We start from the raw sequence: 16640 nt of genomic DNA on the forward strand, positions 1-16640 counted from the left end.
ATCTGGCCCTTCACAGAAAAAATTTCCTGATCCCTGCTTTATGTCACCCCTTATGGCTCATGGGGCACAGTTAGTTGCTAATTGCATATATAGGACCTGGCAAAACAATGAGAAGGGAATGCTGTGTCTCAATTCTCATCCCTACCAGAGACTAGTTTAGATTTCCAGCTTAACTTGCTTTTGACTCAAAAAAGTATCTAGAACCCCCGTTTCTGGGACAGTTTTTACACAGTTTTACACACAAACGCTTAGAGATCTGTAGCACCGAACGGTCAGTGTGTGCCTTTGCTTGCACATTCACCAGCATTCTATCTATAATACCAAGGTTGTCCTTTGGGGGCTTCGGTACTCACTGCCCTGCTGGTGTCCAGCCTATGGGTATTATTTTCAGTGTTCTTTTACCCCTCTGCTTATTCACAGAACTGTTTTTCAACTCCTGGTTTCTCAGACACCTACCTCAGTAGACCCCGTGAATGCAATCTTGTCTATGCCAACGTGAGAAGCTATTGCTGCTCCAGCTGTTGGCCCGTATCCTGGCAAAATATTGATGACTCCTGGTGGAAAGCCAGCCTAAGAAAACAGAATAGCAGGAAATGTGGCTTGTGAAAGCTGATGCATTATATTAAATGAGATATGCTCTAACAGGCTCCAACTGTAAAGGGAGTCGGAACCACTCCTGAAGTCAGTTTCTCTTACCTCCTTGATGAGGGCTCCCATGTAGAGTGCGCTGAGTGGTGTTTGCTCTGCAGGCTTAATAACTACTGTGTTCCCACAGCACAGAGCTGGAGCAATCTTCCAGGCAAACATCAGCAGGGGGAAGTTCCACTGAAAGGAAAAAACTCAAAGTTGATAGATGGAAAAATATTCCTTCACCGCTTTGTTTTCAAGCTGTGAGTTCTCAGATTTCTCAAACTAGTCCTCAACATAAATCTTGTCTACCACCAAGTATAGATGTTTGGATTTTTAATAACTTCATTAAGAATAGAATAGCACCGACCTTGAAAATCTCTCTTTTACTCTCTGTTCAACAAATTACTGTAGTGCAAGTACTCACCAAAATAAATCTCTTGGTAAAAAGCGTTCATTTTTTGTTTGTTTTGTTTTGGTTTTTCACTGTTGTTGTTTTACATACTTTTAAAATTGGGCTTTGGTTCTAATAAGTTCTTGCATATTAAAACTTTCCCTTGCATCTGAAATTTTTACACAAGGATTTTAAAACTAATGTGAAAGCTCTTCAATGTGGAAAAGCTAGAAAAGAAAATTCTGTGAATTATATTTAAGTCAATGTGTGTTTCAAAGAAGCATTTTTTCTTTACACACATATACTGTCACAAAACACATATGATTACAAAAAATAAAGGGCATACAGCGATGATTATGCAAAAATTTTCATTTGTCTCCTACCCACTGCAAAATAAGCTAATGGAGACTAAAATATATTTATGTGAGTATATGAATTTGGGGCCAAAAATGGCTTACGTTGATTTTAAAAGGATATTAAGCTTGTATTGTCATGAGCACAGGCATGAGCCTCAGTACTATCAGGTGTCATTGATAATTTCATTAAGAAAGAAAACAGAAATCCCGGTCTTTGGCTTCAGCCCCTGACCACAATGTGTTTCTGCCTGAAGCATCTCAGCTGCCATCCTTGAAGGATTCTCACTGGCTCTGGCAAGCTTGCAAAAATATACAAGTGTCTTGCCTTCACCAAACACCCAATTTCTTTTCCCCTTAGTTGTTTATAAACTTGAGAGTCCACAGTAATGTTTTAATTCCATCTACAGTATATAAATCTTGGAGTGCCGTAATTGAGCTAGAGCTGGCTGACAAGGAGCTCTTGTCCTATCAGTGAAGTCTGGGGAAGGGCAAGAAGAGCAAGTTGGAGTCCTACGATGCAGGGGACAGGCCGCACCCGTGAGCTGATCCAAGTGAGATTTCTTTAGGGGGTTAGGAGAAGAACTTAAATCAAACCTTTCACTTTTCCCTTTTCATTCTCTAATAAATTTCATGGAACCTGGGACTTACCTATCATTTCAACAAATATTAATACCTCCCCCCCAAATCTTTGGTTCCCAAAGCCAAAGATTATCTTTACTTATTCTCCTATATAAGAGAAAAGTTCTTGTCTATACTGTAAGAGTTTAATTTGAGCCTCCCCTTGAAATCCTGCCAGAACTATTAGCTAGTACTGTTAGAAGCTTCAGTGATATTTTGTATTGTGCCAAGGGTGTGTATGAGGGAGAGAGAGAAAAAAAAAGGACAATGTTTAATGTTCCAATCCAAACACTAAGCACTACATCTATTTCCCTTTACAAGACACACAACAGCCCGGCATGGTTTCAATTATGACCGTGACGTTAATTGTACTGCTGTGTCTTCTGTAGTGTCTTCTATCTAGATTCTTGTGAAAAGAAACAGTGGGAAAGAACGGGATTAAAAGACCATATAAAATAATATGCCTGGAAAGATGGTGAGTCACAGTTTTAAAAAATAAACAAGCAAATATAACAAAGCATTAATTTTCCATGAGCAGAATGGACACCCATAACCAAGGGCAGGTTATTAATACACTGTGCTTTGCTTTGCTTATTTTAATCATGAGAATTCCATGACTTGAGAACTCAACTCCTGGTAATGGAGCTGAAACCCTATTAACCTGTTCAAATAAGCATTTGCAGGGAGGCTGTTAAAGATATGTCAACAACATGAGCTCAGTTTTTTTTCCCCCAGTAATGGAAAACACACATCGCTGAGGACCATGTTTTATGTGTCTTTAAGAGAACTGGGTCAAATGAAAATAAATACGAGGTGCGAGGAGATACACTCACTGGGATGATCTGTCCACATACTCCAATGGGTTCATGTCTTGTAAAGGTAAGATAGTCTCCATCTGAAAGAAATAAGCATGATCACTCCCAGAAAGTTTAGATAAGAAGAAAAAAATAGAGAGCCTTGGTGAACCTTTTTGGTGGCAGCAAAAACCAGAAATGAAGTGGAAAAACATCCACTCATCCACGCATACAAACTGGTAGAAGACTATCATTTGGCATAGGGTAGCTCCAGATATGGCTCCCAGACGCTCAAACAGAGTACTGAGGCAAGGACCTCTAAGGCAAAATAAAAGACAAATTTATGACACTAGAAGTCCTATGGGGTGGGGGTGGGAGAGATTGGAAACTGAATATATTAAAAAACTAAATTTTATATTAAATATTAAAATAACATAGGTAGAAGAGTTGTTTGATTTTAAAAACCGAGGTGACAAACTTTTTTTTTTTTTAGAGATAGAGTCTTGCTCTGTCACCTGGGCTGGAATACCGTAGCGTCATCATAACTCACTGCAACCTCAAACTCCTGGGCCTAAGTGATTCTCCTGCCAAAGCCTCCTGAGTAGCTGGGACTACAGGTATGTGCCACCACACCCAGCTAATTTTTCTATTTTTTGTAGAGACAGAGTCTTGCTCTTGCTCAGGCTGGTCTTGAACTCCTAGCCTCAAGAAATGCTCCCACCTCAGCCTCCCAAAGTGCTGCGATTACAGGCCTGAGCCAATGCGCCTGACCAGAAGTAACAAATTTTTAAATAACTTTCTGAAGTATTAAAAAAAACTAAGTAAAATGCTATTGGGGAAATTTTAAATGCTGGGCAACTGGAAAAAGTGAGGAGTAAAAGTAAGATACATTTCATAACTCAATCCAGGTGTCAAAACATACTTCCTGGGTACTAGTAGAACACAGACATGTCCAGGGCTATTTAAAGAAGGCAAAAATCCACTTCTTAAAAAAAACCCATCAATAACCCAAAGCCTCCACCCTCAAACTAGACTTAGAAATAAGGATGTCCTTGTATCCCTAGAGGCTAAAAGAAAAAGAGCTTGAGAGAAATTTAATAACCTTGTTTTCCTTATATTAATAGGAATAATGGGCAATTGGAATAATTATCCAGGAAGTCCAAGCCAAAGTCTTCTATAGGAAAATGTCATTGCTTTTATCCGAATTATTTTAAATGGCTAACTGAAATAACCAAAGAATGGCTAGTTTTTAGCAGATGGCATTTCATTTTCAATACTGGGCAAAATCTTTGTTTTTTCCTCCATTGCCAGTCCTTTGGCCACTTCACTAATATTTGTTTTCTCTCTCAAAAGCAGTTCCCCTGGGAAAATGAAGACATCCATTAATATTCATGAAAGTATAACTATTAGAGACGGGGATGAAGGTGGGGACAGGAGGAGTGTGTGGGTTGGGGAAAGAGAAATGATGTGAATTACACTGTTTATCATTCCCTCAACACATCTAAATCACTAACGTTTATCACACAAAATTGTTTTAACTAAACTCAAAATTATACATTTTTTAAATAATTAAGTTAAAGGTATCGGTCCCTCTCTCTCTGATCTCTATTCCTTCTTTTCAAAGAACTTTTATTCACATACAAGTACAGTACATGTAGGATCCTTCATCCCCTCCTCTTTTTTTTATACAAATGGGATCATATTATTCACGATCTTTTATATTTTTTTCATACAAAGCTATCACATCTAATGACTGCATGTTATTCCATTGGCTCAATAAATGATGGTACTACTGTGAACTCTCCTGAGGGACATCCAGGTTGCCTTCAGTTTTGGCTATTATAAGTAATTCTGTAAAGACTATCATTATACATAGATCTTTTCATATCTGTGAAATTTCTTGATCAAAGTATATGTACATTTCACATTTTCATAAATATTGCCAAATCACCTTTCAGAAAAGTTAAACAATTTGTAATTCCAACAAGCTGCTATTTTTCTACTCTTTAACACTGGGGTTTTTCAAACATTTTAATTTCGGCCAATCTGACAGTTGGAAAATGGTAACTTATTTTGATTTGTGTTTAATGATATATGAGGGTGAACATCTTTTCATGTTTATATCCTTTACCATTTTTCTATTGGGTTATTCCTCTTTTTAGCCCTTTGAAAAGCTCTATGGATATTAAGGAAATTAGGCCTCTGTCATATTATTGCAAAGATTTTCCCTAATCTGCTGCTTATCTCTCGACTTTGTTCTATGTATCTTATTTTAAATGGAAGAAATTAGGAAGTAGCCTGGCTTTTGAAACTGTAGGAAATTTTTAAAAAATACATCTCCTATCACAGAAAAAAATAGCCAAGATGTTGAAAACTGTCCATTGAATGACAATAAGAAGTCCAAATAATATTTTAAAAAATCAAATTATCTTACCTCTCTATGCAGAGAACTCAAGAATCTTCTGAATAGATACCATTCTTTACTATTGTGCAAGTTACTATGATTCTTCAATTTGTAAATCTCTGGAAAGGTTTTTCATGTGGAGCAACAACACTGATCAATAGGCTAGAGAATTTCTCTTGTCTTCCCCAACTAAACTCTTTAATTTGGCTAAGGTGGTGGATTCCGGTAGATAGTCACAGAGCATAGAATCAGAGTGTAATGTCAAGATGCAGTACAAACAGGACTAAGAAAAAAAGGGGGAAATGAACTGAAGAAGAGCACAGGTGTTTATTTTAGCAGCACATGTAGGAACGTGGAATGATTCTGAGAAAATTCACAAGGCACCTGCACAAGCACAGCATGGTAGTTCATAAAGCATTTCCCTCTCTACATTCTACATGCTTAAGAATTTAGTTGTATTACTTACATAATGTCAAAAGTCACTGAAAAAATGAAAGCAAGGAGAAAAAAATGTAGACAAAATCTTAAAAATCTGATTTCATGAGGAGCTGAGCTTGACTCCATAATTGTATCCCAAGAGAAACTGAGTTATGGGGAATGAAAACTTCCTTGGATAAACTGTTCACAGATTTGATAAACATTTAGCTAAAGGCTAATACAAGGAGAGGGACTGAATCTTCTAATCTCTACAGTTCCTTTAAGTAGTAAATAAAGAAATAAAGGGTATTTTGATGTCTTAATTCTTCCCAAAAGAGCACTGAGTGGAAGGAATAAGGAAAGGGCCCTAGACCTTGCGAGCTGTTTGTATTCCCATGTGGACAGTGATAGATGACACTCCTAGTCTGACCCAGGGGGCCTGGCAAACACGAGCACTACCCTTTCTACAGGTACCCTGGGCTGCAGCTAACAGCACCCAAGAAGTCCTTCGAAACTACTAAGACCCTGCTCTGGATCCCACAGAGCTTCTAGATCAGGGTTACCTTAAGGCCACTCCCTCAAGAGCCACCTTCACAATTTCAAACTTAACTGTGAACACAAAGCATCTAGAGATCTTGTTAAAATGCAGACTGTGAACCACCGAGTCTGGGGTGAGACCTGAGAATCTGCATTTCGACATCCTTCCAGGTGATGCCGGCGTTTCTGATCCACAGACCACACTCCAAGGAGCAAGATCCAGAGGAATCAAGAGGGGAGAGTGGGTCCATGACCTGGAGTTGCTTTACAGTTGTCTTACTTCATTTTCATTTTTTGCCTCTCTGATAACTCTACTAATTTGCCTGAAAGGAGTTTGAAGTCTAGGAGAATCTGATCAGTGTTTTTAATACTTTTAAAGTAGTAAAATAAGAACAAAAGCACTACATATGCAGAACCTTATAAAATATTCTCACATTCTTACCTCGTTTCACACTCAACACTATTCCAAAAAAACAAAACAAAAGGCACTATCATTATCAACACTTTATAAATGGAGAAATTATGGCACACAGAGGTTAAGTCCAAAGTGATATACAGATATAACTGGTTAAGCTGTCATTCCTGACTTAGATTTGGGGCTTCAGACTTCTAATTCTTTGCCTATAAAAACATATTAAGGACTTTTTTGTGTTCTGGGTTGAGGTGGATAATCACAAACCACAGAATTAGAGTATAATTTCAAGAAAGTATAAATGAAGTAAAAATAAAACAAAAAAACGATAACCCTTTTGTGAGGAAGGGTGAAGACGACTGTTTGATAATCTGTGCACTGAGACCTCACGCACACTCTGGTATCTCACGTTACAAAGGGAACACGACAGAGCAACGTTCCCCACGATACGGGAGCCCGGGACTGAGTGCCTCTTTCCTTGTCATCTAGGCAGAGCTGACTCTCTTCTCTACCTACGATGATAGATATAAGGAGTACTCTTCTCTGCCTAGAAGAAAAATTATAGCCCACTTTTCCATCATTTATATTAATAATGCTCTCTAAATATGGCAGGATGACTTAAAAGCTTTCCTTCATTTCTCTAGCTTTGTGTTATAAGCTCAACAGCTTGATATAAAAGCATCTTCACCCAAACTCCAATACTACGTTTTAGGCTACGATGATTTTAGGTCTTCTAACCAAACATAAGGGATTACAGAGAGGGCTTAGACTCAGCAAAAAAAGGGTTGCATTTGATGAGGTAGCAGAAAAATGTTCTGAATACCACCTTCTGGGTCAACAGGTTAGAACATAACTATGGTGGAGAAAACTAAAGAAGAGATGAGAGACCAAAACAGAAATATTAAATCACATGTTTAGGACTTTTTATTCGTCAGTCTCTTCCCTTTCATTCAAAAAGGTAAAAAACTCAGAGTAATAGATACCGCGCTTAAAATAGGTTTAAAGACATAGCCAGAGACAACTTTTCTGGTATGTTTTTATATCTGAGTGTTTTTAATGACCAAAGAGTAGTTTACAACTCATGAAGAATATAAAAAAGAATATAAAAAATCTTACAATTAAATACTTCATTATGCTATGAACTCAGCTGAATTGTGGATTAAATTGTACTGAATATGTGTGCATTGAGCCTCTTCTATGACTGTAATTAAGAAAAGCCTTTGTCCCTACAGATAAGTAATAGAATAAGCCTCCTCTGTATTTGGGAACTATTGAGACACTGTTCTATGTTTTTTGATGGGGGCTTATAAAAAATCACAGAAGAGGCTGGATGTGGTGGCTCACACCTGTACTCCTAGCACTTTGGGAGGCTGAGGTGAGAGGATTGCTTGAGTCCAGGCACTCGAGACCAGCCTAGGCAACATAGTGAGACCCCATCTCTACAAAAAAATAGAAAAATTAGCCAGCTATGGTAGCTCATGCCTGTAATCACAGCTACTCAGGAAGCTGAGGCAGGAGGATTGCTTAAGCCCAGGAGTTTGAGGTTGAAATGAGCTAGGAGCACACCACTATACTCTAGCCCAGGCAACAGAGCAAGACCCTCTCTCAAAAAAAAAAAAAAAAAAAAAAATTACACAGAAGAATAGTAATATTTAGTTAATTAGAATAATTTAAGTTTTTGGATAATTTCTATAAGACAAACATTAATTCTTAAAGCAGATTTTGTAAATTCCTGAAAATTTTTCTGACAGAATTTTTATTCTCATAACAGTATCAGGCATTGGCACATTCCATATATAAACTAGAGAAAGTGTGATTAGGCAAGCAGTATAGTCAATAGAATCAGAAAAAGTTGAAATATGTCAGAAATTGAGGAGAAATTTATCAAATATGGACCTCAAGAAATAGCTCTGTATTATAACACTTGCATTTCAGGAACTGTAGCAAATTTTGTATACTTAATAACAATACACGTTGAGTTTATTCAGTGGCATAAAAATCTATAATGTAATTTAGTGAATAAAAGTCATCTTCCAATTTCTAATCTGTGTACAGAATTACCCTTCAAGGTGCTGGCAACCCTTTTGATGACCCCAGTATTAAACAATTAGATCAATTACATCGAACTATTCCATTATGTACCCTAGCAGATTCCTATGCATGTGACACTAAACAGACCTCACTGAGCATTTCACGCTATGATGATAAACTCTGTAAACGCCTATACAAACACTGAAACTTTATGTTAGTATGAAGTGGTACCAACACTTTTCTTCCCAGGAGTCTGCTGGTAGCTTCTAAGAAGTTAGATTACATGTTCCTGAGTCTTTCATGAAGGCATCTTAATTCTACCACTACATGATCTTGAAAAAAAGTTAATTTACTTCTCTAGACCTTGGTTTCTTTGTGAAATGAGGAGATAGGCCTTAGGAAGCCCTGAAGGCCTTCTCAGCCTCAACCTCTTAAAGAGGTTCCTTGTGAATATGACTTCACAACCTCCTGTCACCACCAACTCAAGTCCCATTAACTACCTCTGGGTCTTCTTAGATGGGCAGAGCAAATAACCCCTCACTGTCATTCTGATGAGATCTCAGATTTTGAGAAGTGAGAACACAAGGTTTCGGATTTTACCCTGCACATTGGCTGCTGATGACACTAAAGCAGACCAAGCTGACACAAGGCAAAACCTTAGGATCTGAGTGTATTTGTAGCATATTCTTAGTTTAACAGGTAAAACTGGAGATGGTGAAGCAGGATAACTAATTACACATGACTTGGGTAGTCTTTAACCTGTTCTACATACTAATACATCGCAAAGCCATTTTTATGTCAGAATTCAGCTTAAAGCATGGACTACATTTTCTCTGCTTACATACCACAGAATCAATAAAATCAATACTATCATAGAGAAAAATCTAAGGTAATACAAATCAGTTAACTTCCATTTTTCCCTCAGTACACTGAAAACAAGCTTTGATCCTTCCTTCATCACAAGGAGGTTGTGGATGTGAGAGGAACAGAGGATTACGATAAAGGTTAAAAATATCAAAATGGGGAAAATAATACTTTTCTTCAGAGCTCCTATTAGAGATTAGAGATAATATAACAGGTACAAAGAAAGTGTTCAATGAATCATAGTAATGATTATTATTTATCATAATAATTAGGAGCTGCCATAGTAGGAGGGTCAGAGCATGGGATTTATGGTCGGAGAGAATGGCAGGACAGAATGGATGGTGTCATAAAGGAAGCAATATCAAGACCCTTGTGAATCAAAGTGGTGTTGCGTAGTTCTGCAGTAATATCCAGTTGTGGCCCTTGAGCGGGGTGGAATGAAGAGTGGGAGAGAAATTCCCAATTCAAAGGAAGAAACAGTTGTCTAGTTCACGGCTCAAAAGTGGTCATGAGATAATCTTTTTATCCTTTTCTGAAATATTCTAGTGGGAGGCTATCCTTCAGGGAGAGAGATAAAGCAGATATGTGCTCTCTCCAAATGATTACCCATTTATAATCAAAGTGCTCTTTCTAAAATACAATTTTGATCAAGGCACTCATCTGTTTAAAATATAATAATTCAGTGACTCGCTGTTGACTGTGGAATAAAACTTGTAGCATGGCTGTCCCAGGCTCAGAGCCCCATTGTCTTCTCCATCTGGCTGTACTTTCAGATCCACTAACACACTGTACTCTCCTCCCTCCGTATGTTTCACAGGCTCTTACCATGCTTGGGGTGTCCTATCTCCATCTTCACTTACTTGTCCTTCAGGGATCACCTTGCACATCCCACCTGCTTCTCCAAGGAAGCCTTAATACTGGGTACATGTCTCTCCTGTGGAGTCTCATCAAACTTCATACTTCCATATCTGAATAGGCCACACTGTATTATAGTTTCCTGCCTACTTGTTTGTTTTCTTTATTATTCTATGAATATCCTAGTTATTTGCCTTTATAGCCCCAGTGCCTAACATAGGACCTGAAATATAGCAGGTGCTCAAAAAATTCTGTTGAATTAATTAATGTATGAAGAAACGAGTGGAATGAGGAGCTGAAACTGATGTCTAGAGGAGGAGGTAAAAGCAGAGCCCTTCCCATTGCATGGTACCTTCCTCAGCCTTCCTAAGTGGGAAGGAGTCCAGAGACAACAGCATGATTCCTCCCACTATTTTTGGTTCTTATCCTTTAGTGTCAGAGATGCTAAGCTGAATAAACATGAAATGTGATTCAATGTATTAATAGTAAAGCAAAGTAGTCTTATATTTTCAGATTAAAAAAAAAACTTGCAGATTCTTTTTTATGGGTAACCAGACAAAACTATGTGCTTTTCATCCCTGACACTCACTACAAAAGCCTCCTTCACCCATATGGTTATGATCTAGGCAGGGAGATCCACAATCTTAAGTGTTACAGAACATTTAAGATTCATAAATGCCATCTTGAGAAAACTAGACTCTAGACACAGTATATCTTTATTATTCATGGATTCTGTATTTGAGAACTTTGCTAATTGTTAAAATTTATTTGTAACCCCCAAATCAGTACTGATGTCACTTTCACAGTCATTTACAGGTGTATGCATCCAGAGCAGAAAAAAATTTGAGTTGCCCAAGGAACACATTCTCAGCTGAGATTGAACGAGGTGACACTCTGCCTTCCTGGTTCAGCTCTAATACTGTAAAAAAATTGTCCTTTTTGGGGTCTGTGTAGTGCCACATTTTTCACATTTCTGTGCCTTTTATTCATGATTTCTCTGTTTACAATGGCCCCTAAGCATAGGGCCGAAGTGCTGTCTAGTGTTCCTAAGTGCAAGAAGGCTGTGATGTGCCTTATGGAGAAAATACATGTGTTGGACAAGCTTTGTCCAGGCATGAATTGTAATGCGGTTGGCTGGTTGGCCACGAGTTCAATGTTCATAAATCCATAATATATATATATTAAACAAAACGTCTTTCAACAGAAACATACATAAAACTAGATCTTATTTTGATCACTGGACAAAAATGTTGTGACCAAGAGCTTGCAGGAACCTAACCCTGTATTTCACCTAGGAGCAATAGTTCAGTATTTGCTATTTCAGTGTCCATGATAACTTTATAGAACATAACTACCATTAATAATGAGAATCAATTGTATATTAATCTAAAAATCTTCAAAAGGTTGAAGATTTCACCAGAGCAACTGGCCTCTTCACATTCCTGCCCTGCTGAACCAATCTCCATAAGGAAAAGAGTTTACAATGGCAAATGCAGAAACTTGGGTTTGAATCTCAGGCCTGCCACTTACTGACATGACCTTGTTCAAGACACTAAACCTTTACTATCTTATTTTCTTACCTGCAAAATGGGTGTAATACCTATTTAAATCCAGCCTATCTCACAAATCACACAAAGAGTCTCAAACATACTGAATGTGAAAGAACATTTTATATGCTCAAGTGCTACGCAAATATATAGTACATCATTCCTTTATAATTCCAAATATAATATTAGGATGTTTTGCAGAGAAACGTATATAACATATGGTTAAAGACTACTCCAGATTTCACTATGGAAAAAAGCCAAGCATGCAAAGAAAAAAAAAATCAAGCTGATGTTAACTTATGGAGTTATAAATGACAAATAAATGGATAGATTGAACAAATCTAGAATAAATACATGAATAATTATGACCCCCTTACCCTGATTTTCCCCTATAATCCTCCTGATTTAGTCCAGCTAGATTTACTAAGCACTGGACTAGCCAAAGGCATTGTTGGCTGAATTTTCAGTAGCCTCTAGGCAAGCCCAAATGTATCTAAAACTAGAACAGAGAGGAAAGCTGCCAAGTTCACCTCTGTCTCCATCCTTCTCTCATCTGTTTGGGATACCATGGTGAAAGCGATAACCCAAACCCCAGCCTCCTAAGAGCTCTGCCTGCAGACCTGACCCCAGGGAGAGTCCCTCATCCCAGTATGCCTCTAAATGCACATTCAGAAAAATTGGGGAAACAAAAAATTACTTAGGTTTAAAAGAATTTCTCCTTTTTTTTCCTTCATTGGCTGAACACCAGGAATGAGTAAATGTGAGAAAGACTACTCTGAGAGCCTTTTCTAAGCTCTGTATTTCTAACTCCTAGGTCAGCATCCTCAGGATCTCCAAAGAGAATGAGATGAAAACAGTGAGGCTTATGGACCAACCACCTCTATTGCCAGATAAAGTTCCATATTTAAAGCATCAAATATCATCAGAGACTCCAATAAATCTTTATCTAAACACGGTCTTCCCTCCAGAGGAAGTGAAAAAAAAAATCAGGACACTGTTAGGCCAAATAGAGACCTATATGTACTGCCTTCTGTTTTATCTCATTCCTAAGATATTTAAATGCCTGAAACGTATTTGTTGTTTTAATAGTGAAATGGCAGGTGAGGTCAGGAAAAAATCTGGTGTCTTTGATCTTGTTAATTTACCTTTCTGTACTGAAATAGGAGAGGCCACCCTGAAAAGGCTGACACATGTCCTGTTTTTGACGAAGGTTTTAAGTCTTGAGCCCTCCAACAGGTATGCTCATAACGAATAGTGACTCCCTGCCTCACTTAGGCCATCCCCAAATCCTGCAAGTGATGCTGGAGAACAGTTGTTCTGCAATATCCGTAGAGTCAGAACTGAACTAAGATTCTGACATGCCCCAAGAGCAATCCTTCCTATCCTTCTGAGTCTGCTGAACAAGGGAAATCTTTGGCCGGGAAGAGCACCTACAATCTGAAACCCATTTTCTAAAGCTAACATTACACATGTCATCATTTGTGGCGGTCATTTTCAAATAGTCCTTTAAAGTTTTGTTCTATCTCTTCTCTACTCTCACTATGACTACTTCTTCCTTTCTCATTCCATGCCCACATGAGGCAGCACAATGGCTACCTAGCTCGGTGCTGCTCTCTGTATCCTCTCCTTGCTACTCAATGCAGAGGACCAGCAACACAGATATCAACTGGAAGCTAATTAGAAGCGCAGCGTCTCAGGCCCCCACCTCAAACCTATTCCATCAGAAACTGCACTTGAACAATGCCCCAGGTGATTTGTGTGCACAATAAAGTGTGGGAAACACTGCCCAGGCCACCCACACTATCAGCCAAACCACCCCCTTTTCTGGTAAATCAATGCTGCTCAGCCTCACTATGAAGGCCCACAGGGCCACTCCAAAGTACCCAGCATTACTTTCCACTCTTGTTAGTATGCACGCTCCAGGGAAAGCACACTGCTGTCCAGAGAACACAGGTAGAGCACCTGGCATAGTACTTATTTAGCAGTATCTGGTATCTACTTAATAAACTTGCATTTTCTTTCCTTATGTCTACTCACCATTCTCCACATGCTATTATCTCTTTCAGTCTGTCCCTTTCCTATAATGATATCTCTTCCTCCCAAGATCTAAAATGGATCCTCTAGTGAAATGATTATGAGCCTAGCCTCTAATGTCAAAATTTTAGTTCTAAAACTTATTTGCTGTGTTAATTAGGATAACTATTAATATTTAACTTCTCTAGGCATCAGTTTCCACCTGTATAAACTAAAGATGTTTATAACAGTGCCTTCCTCTTCGGGTTGTTGTGAAAGCACTCAATTGGTATTAGCTATCACTAGTATTTAAGCTCAGAACAAGACCTCTCCACTGACTGCTTTAGTAGATATTTTTCCTCTCCTTTAAAGGGCTACGACCCTGACAGACAAAGCATACAACTTAGCACCTAATTATAACTCTCCTGTAGGCACCTTTACTTGTTTTTTTGTTGCTGGTTTTGTCTTCTGACCTGGATCTTAATAATTTTAAAAAAGGATCTTAATAATTTTTAAATTATTTTAAAAATAATTATTATTGTTTTTATAGATCATGAAAGTAATTCATGGTCATTATAGGAAACATAGAAAATAGAGAAAAATACAACAAAGAAATTGAAAATCATCCACAATCTCACCACTCAGAGACAACTGTTAACATTTCAGAGTATTTCCTTCCAAAGAGTAGAGTAATATGTTTCTGGACAGCAAGGACCAAGACTTAATCTTCTTGATTTCTGCCTGCCCAACTCCCTTCCAAACTCCTAGCATCTAACCTAGCACAGTGCTGAGCACTTAGCAGCTGACGAATATATACCTGTTCCTTAGATGAATGATGTACTGATTTAAGTGGCTTGCCCCTACCCTTGTATGTGGACTATCTGCATATAGAAATAGAGACAGTGTCAGACTTAGCGACATGTTTTTGGTTCTTTGCTCAGTTCAAACTGCTGTAAGTGTGCTCATATCTGTATTCCGTGTGACTGCTGCTCATGTTTGGTGGTGAAAATGTTTTTCTGTGAAGCCTCACATTTCCCTTTTCAACATACTCAGATTTCACATACCTACAGGAATGGTCATCCCATGAATTTTATCAGCCCAGCCCGCATAGTACCGAAGGGTTTTGATGACGCCCTGCAAATCCACATAAAATGCTTGGAGGAATGGTTTGCCACCATTTAGGGATTCCATGGTCTGTAGGAAAAGAAATGGAGAGAAATCAAATCCCCAGAACTTTCCAGCAATACACTAATTTCTAGCACAGAAGAAAAAAGGAAGCAAGAGACTACAAATGAATATGAATGGTGATACATACCTGGTCAACTCTGATTTCCCAAATAAAAAGATTTCTAGTACTGTCAATTTGGTTTAGTTTCTAGTAAAAACCACAAGGATTATATATGTGTATGTTCTTGTGCTTGTGTGTTTCCAGTTACCACTGTCCAAGTATATAAACACAACATTTCTTTAACTGATAATGAAGAAATGTTCTACTTGTCAAACCAGCCTCTGTTATATGAATGATCAGAGCTCACTGGGGATTTTTTGGAGTCTACGCCAGTAATCTGAATCCATAAAGAGGGGCAGGAACATGGGCTATTTATGCAACTGATGAGAATATAAAAGGTTCTCCACAGCTGCCAAGCCCCCTGCTGAGAAATGGAATATCCATGGTGCACAGGAGTTTATTTATTACCACCAAATAAACAAGATCTCCTCTAGGGAAGCTCAGACTTTAACAACTTAAAGGCTGATTTTTTTGTAAACATTTATGTTAACCACCATTATCTATTAAGAGTGAAATATTTAATCCGTTTGATAAAAATAGCAATATTAAACAGCTTTGCATTGTAAACATTATTATTTTAATGACATGTTCCTAAACTGGCTAGGTCTGTAACAAAAACAATGAAAAATGAACAAAGTGAAATGAGAAAAGAATATTTTGACTTGAGAGATATTACAGGTGCTACAAGTTTAATAAATGAAATAAACAAAAACATATGTTTGTAATTTCACTTTTTTTTTTCTTTTTCTTATTTCTTTTTTTCTTTTTTAAGGCCCAGGGGCAGGGCTCGGACTGTGGGCCAGGACCTGCTCTGCTCTCTGGCTCCGCCCCAGGGTGCAGCGAGCTAATAATTTCACTTTTTTTACAAGGATATTTTTATAACACATAGTCGTGTGAAAATTACTAAATTGCTGAAGAAGTTAAAAGTGAAACAGTCTCCATTCAATGAGATGAAAATACTATTACTTACAATGCAATTTATCTACTTACTATGTGTACAAGAAGAAATTCATTTTAAAATATCATGTTACTTACCACTATATATTGGCTCACCTTTATTAAATGGAATAAAATTATTTCCCACTAATTTTTAGAACATTTATATGTTCCTAAGATAGGCAGTACATAATCTATGCAGCTAGCATAAAGCCAAAGTCTACACAGCATAGATGAAAGTAGAGTCAATAACCCGAATCTGGGCGACCTAAATGGTACCTATGAGATGTTGACACCAGCCAAATTCACCTGAGAATTGCCAGGTCTATTTTCAATTGTGTTTATTTTGGCTGTGGTATTAACTTCAGTTTTCTGGTCAGGAGCTCCCTTTTATTCTAGAGCCTACCCCTTATTAAAACTCACTTACCTTGTAGTTTGGGAATGTTTAAAAGTAGGAATCTCATTTAGATGTGGTGGGAAAGAGACTTGATCACAGTGAGACAAATGGCAGAAAAAGAAAGGTATTTGAATTTTATTATATGAAAAT

General features: G+C 37.9%; 1 protein-coding gene across 1 annotated transcript in view; it reads right to left on the bottom strand.

Moving 5' to 3' along the window:
- Positions 1–16640, bottom strand: part of ALDH1A2 (aldehyde dehydrogenase 1 family member A2) — a 94457-nt gene that overhangs the window by 40776 nt on the left and 37041 nt on the right. Inside the window, exons 4-7 of the mRNA XM_045530111.1 lie at positions 14934–15063; positions 2829–2890; positions 697–825; positions 457–570 (exon numbers count right to left, since the gene is read on the bottom strand). Of these exons, the coding sequence (XP_045386067.1) occupies positions 457–570; positions 697–825; positions 2829–2890; positions 14934–15063 (435 nt within the window). The remainder of the gene's footprint in view (positions 1–456; positions 571–696; positions 826–2828; positions 2891–14933; positions 15064–16640) is intronic.

This window comes from Lemur catta, chromosome 1, assembly GCF_020740605.2.
Source record: "Lemur catta isolate mLemCat1 chromosome 1, mLemCat1.pri, whole genome shotgun sequence".
NCBI classification, from domain to species: Eukaryota; Metazoa; Chordata; class Mammalia; order Primates; family Lemuridae; genus Lemur; species Lemur catta.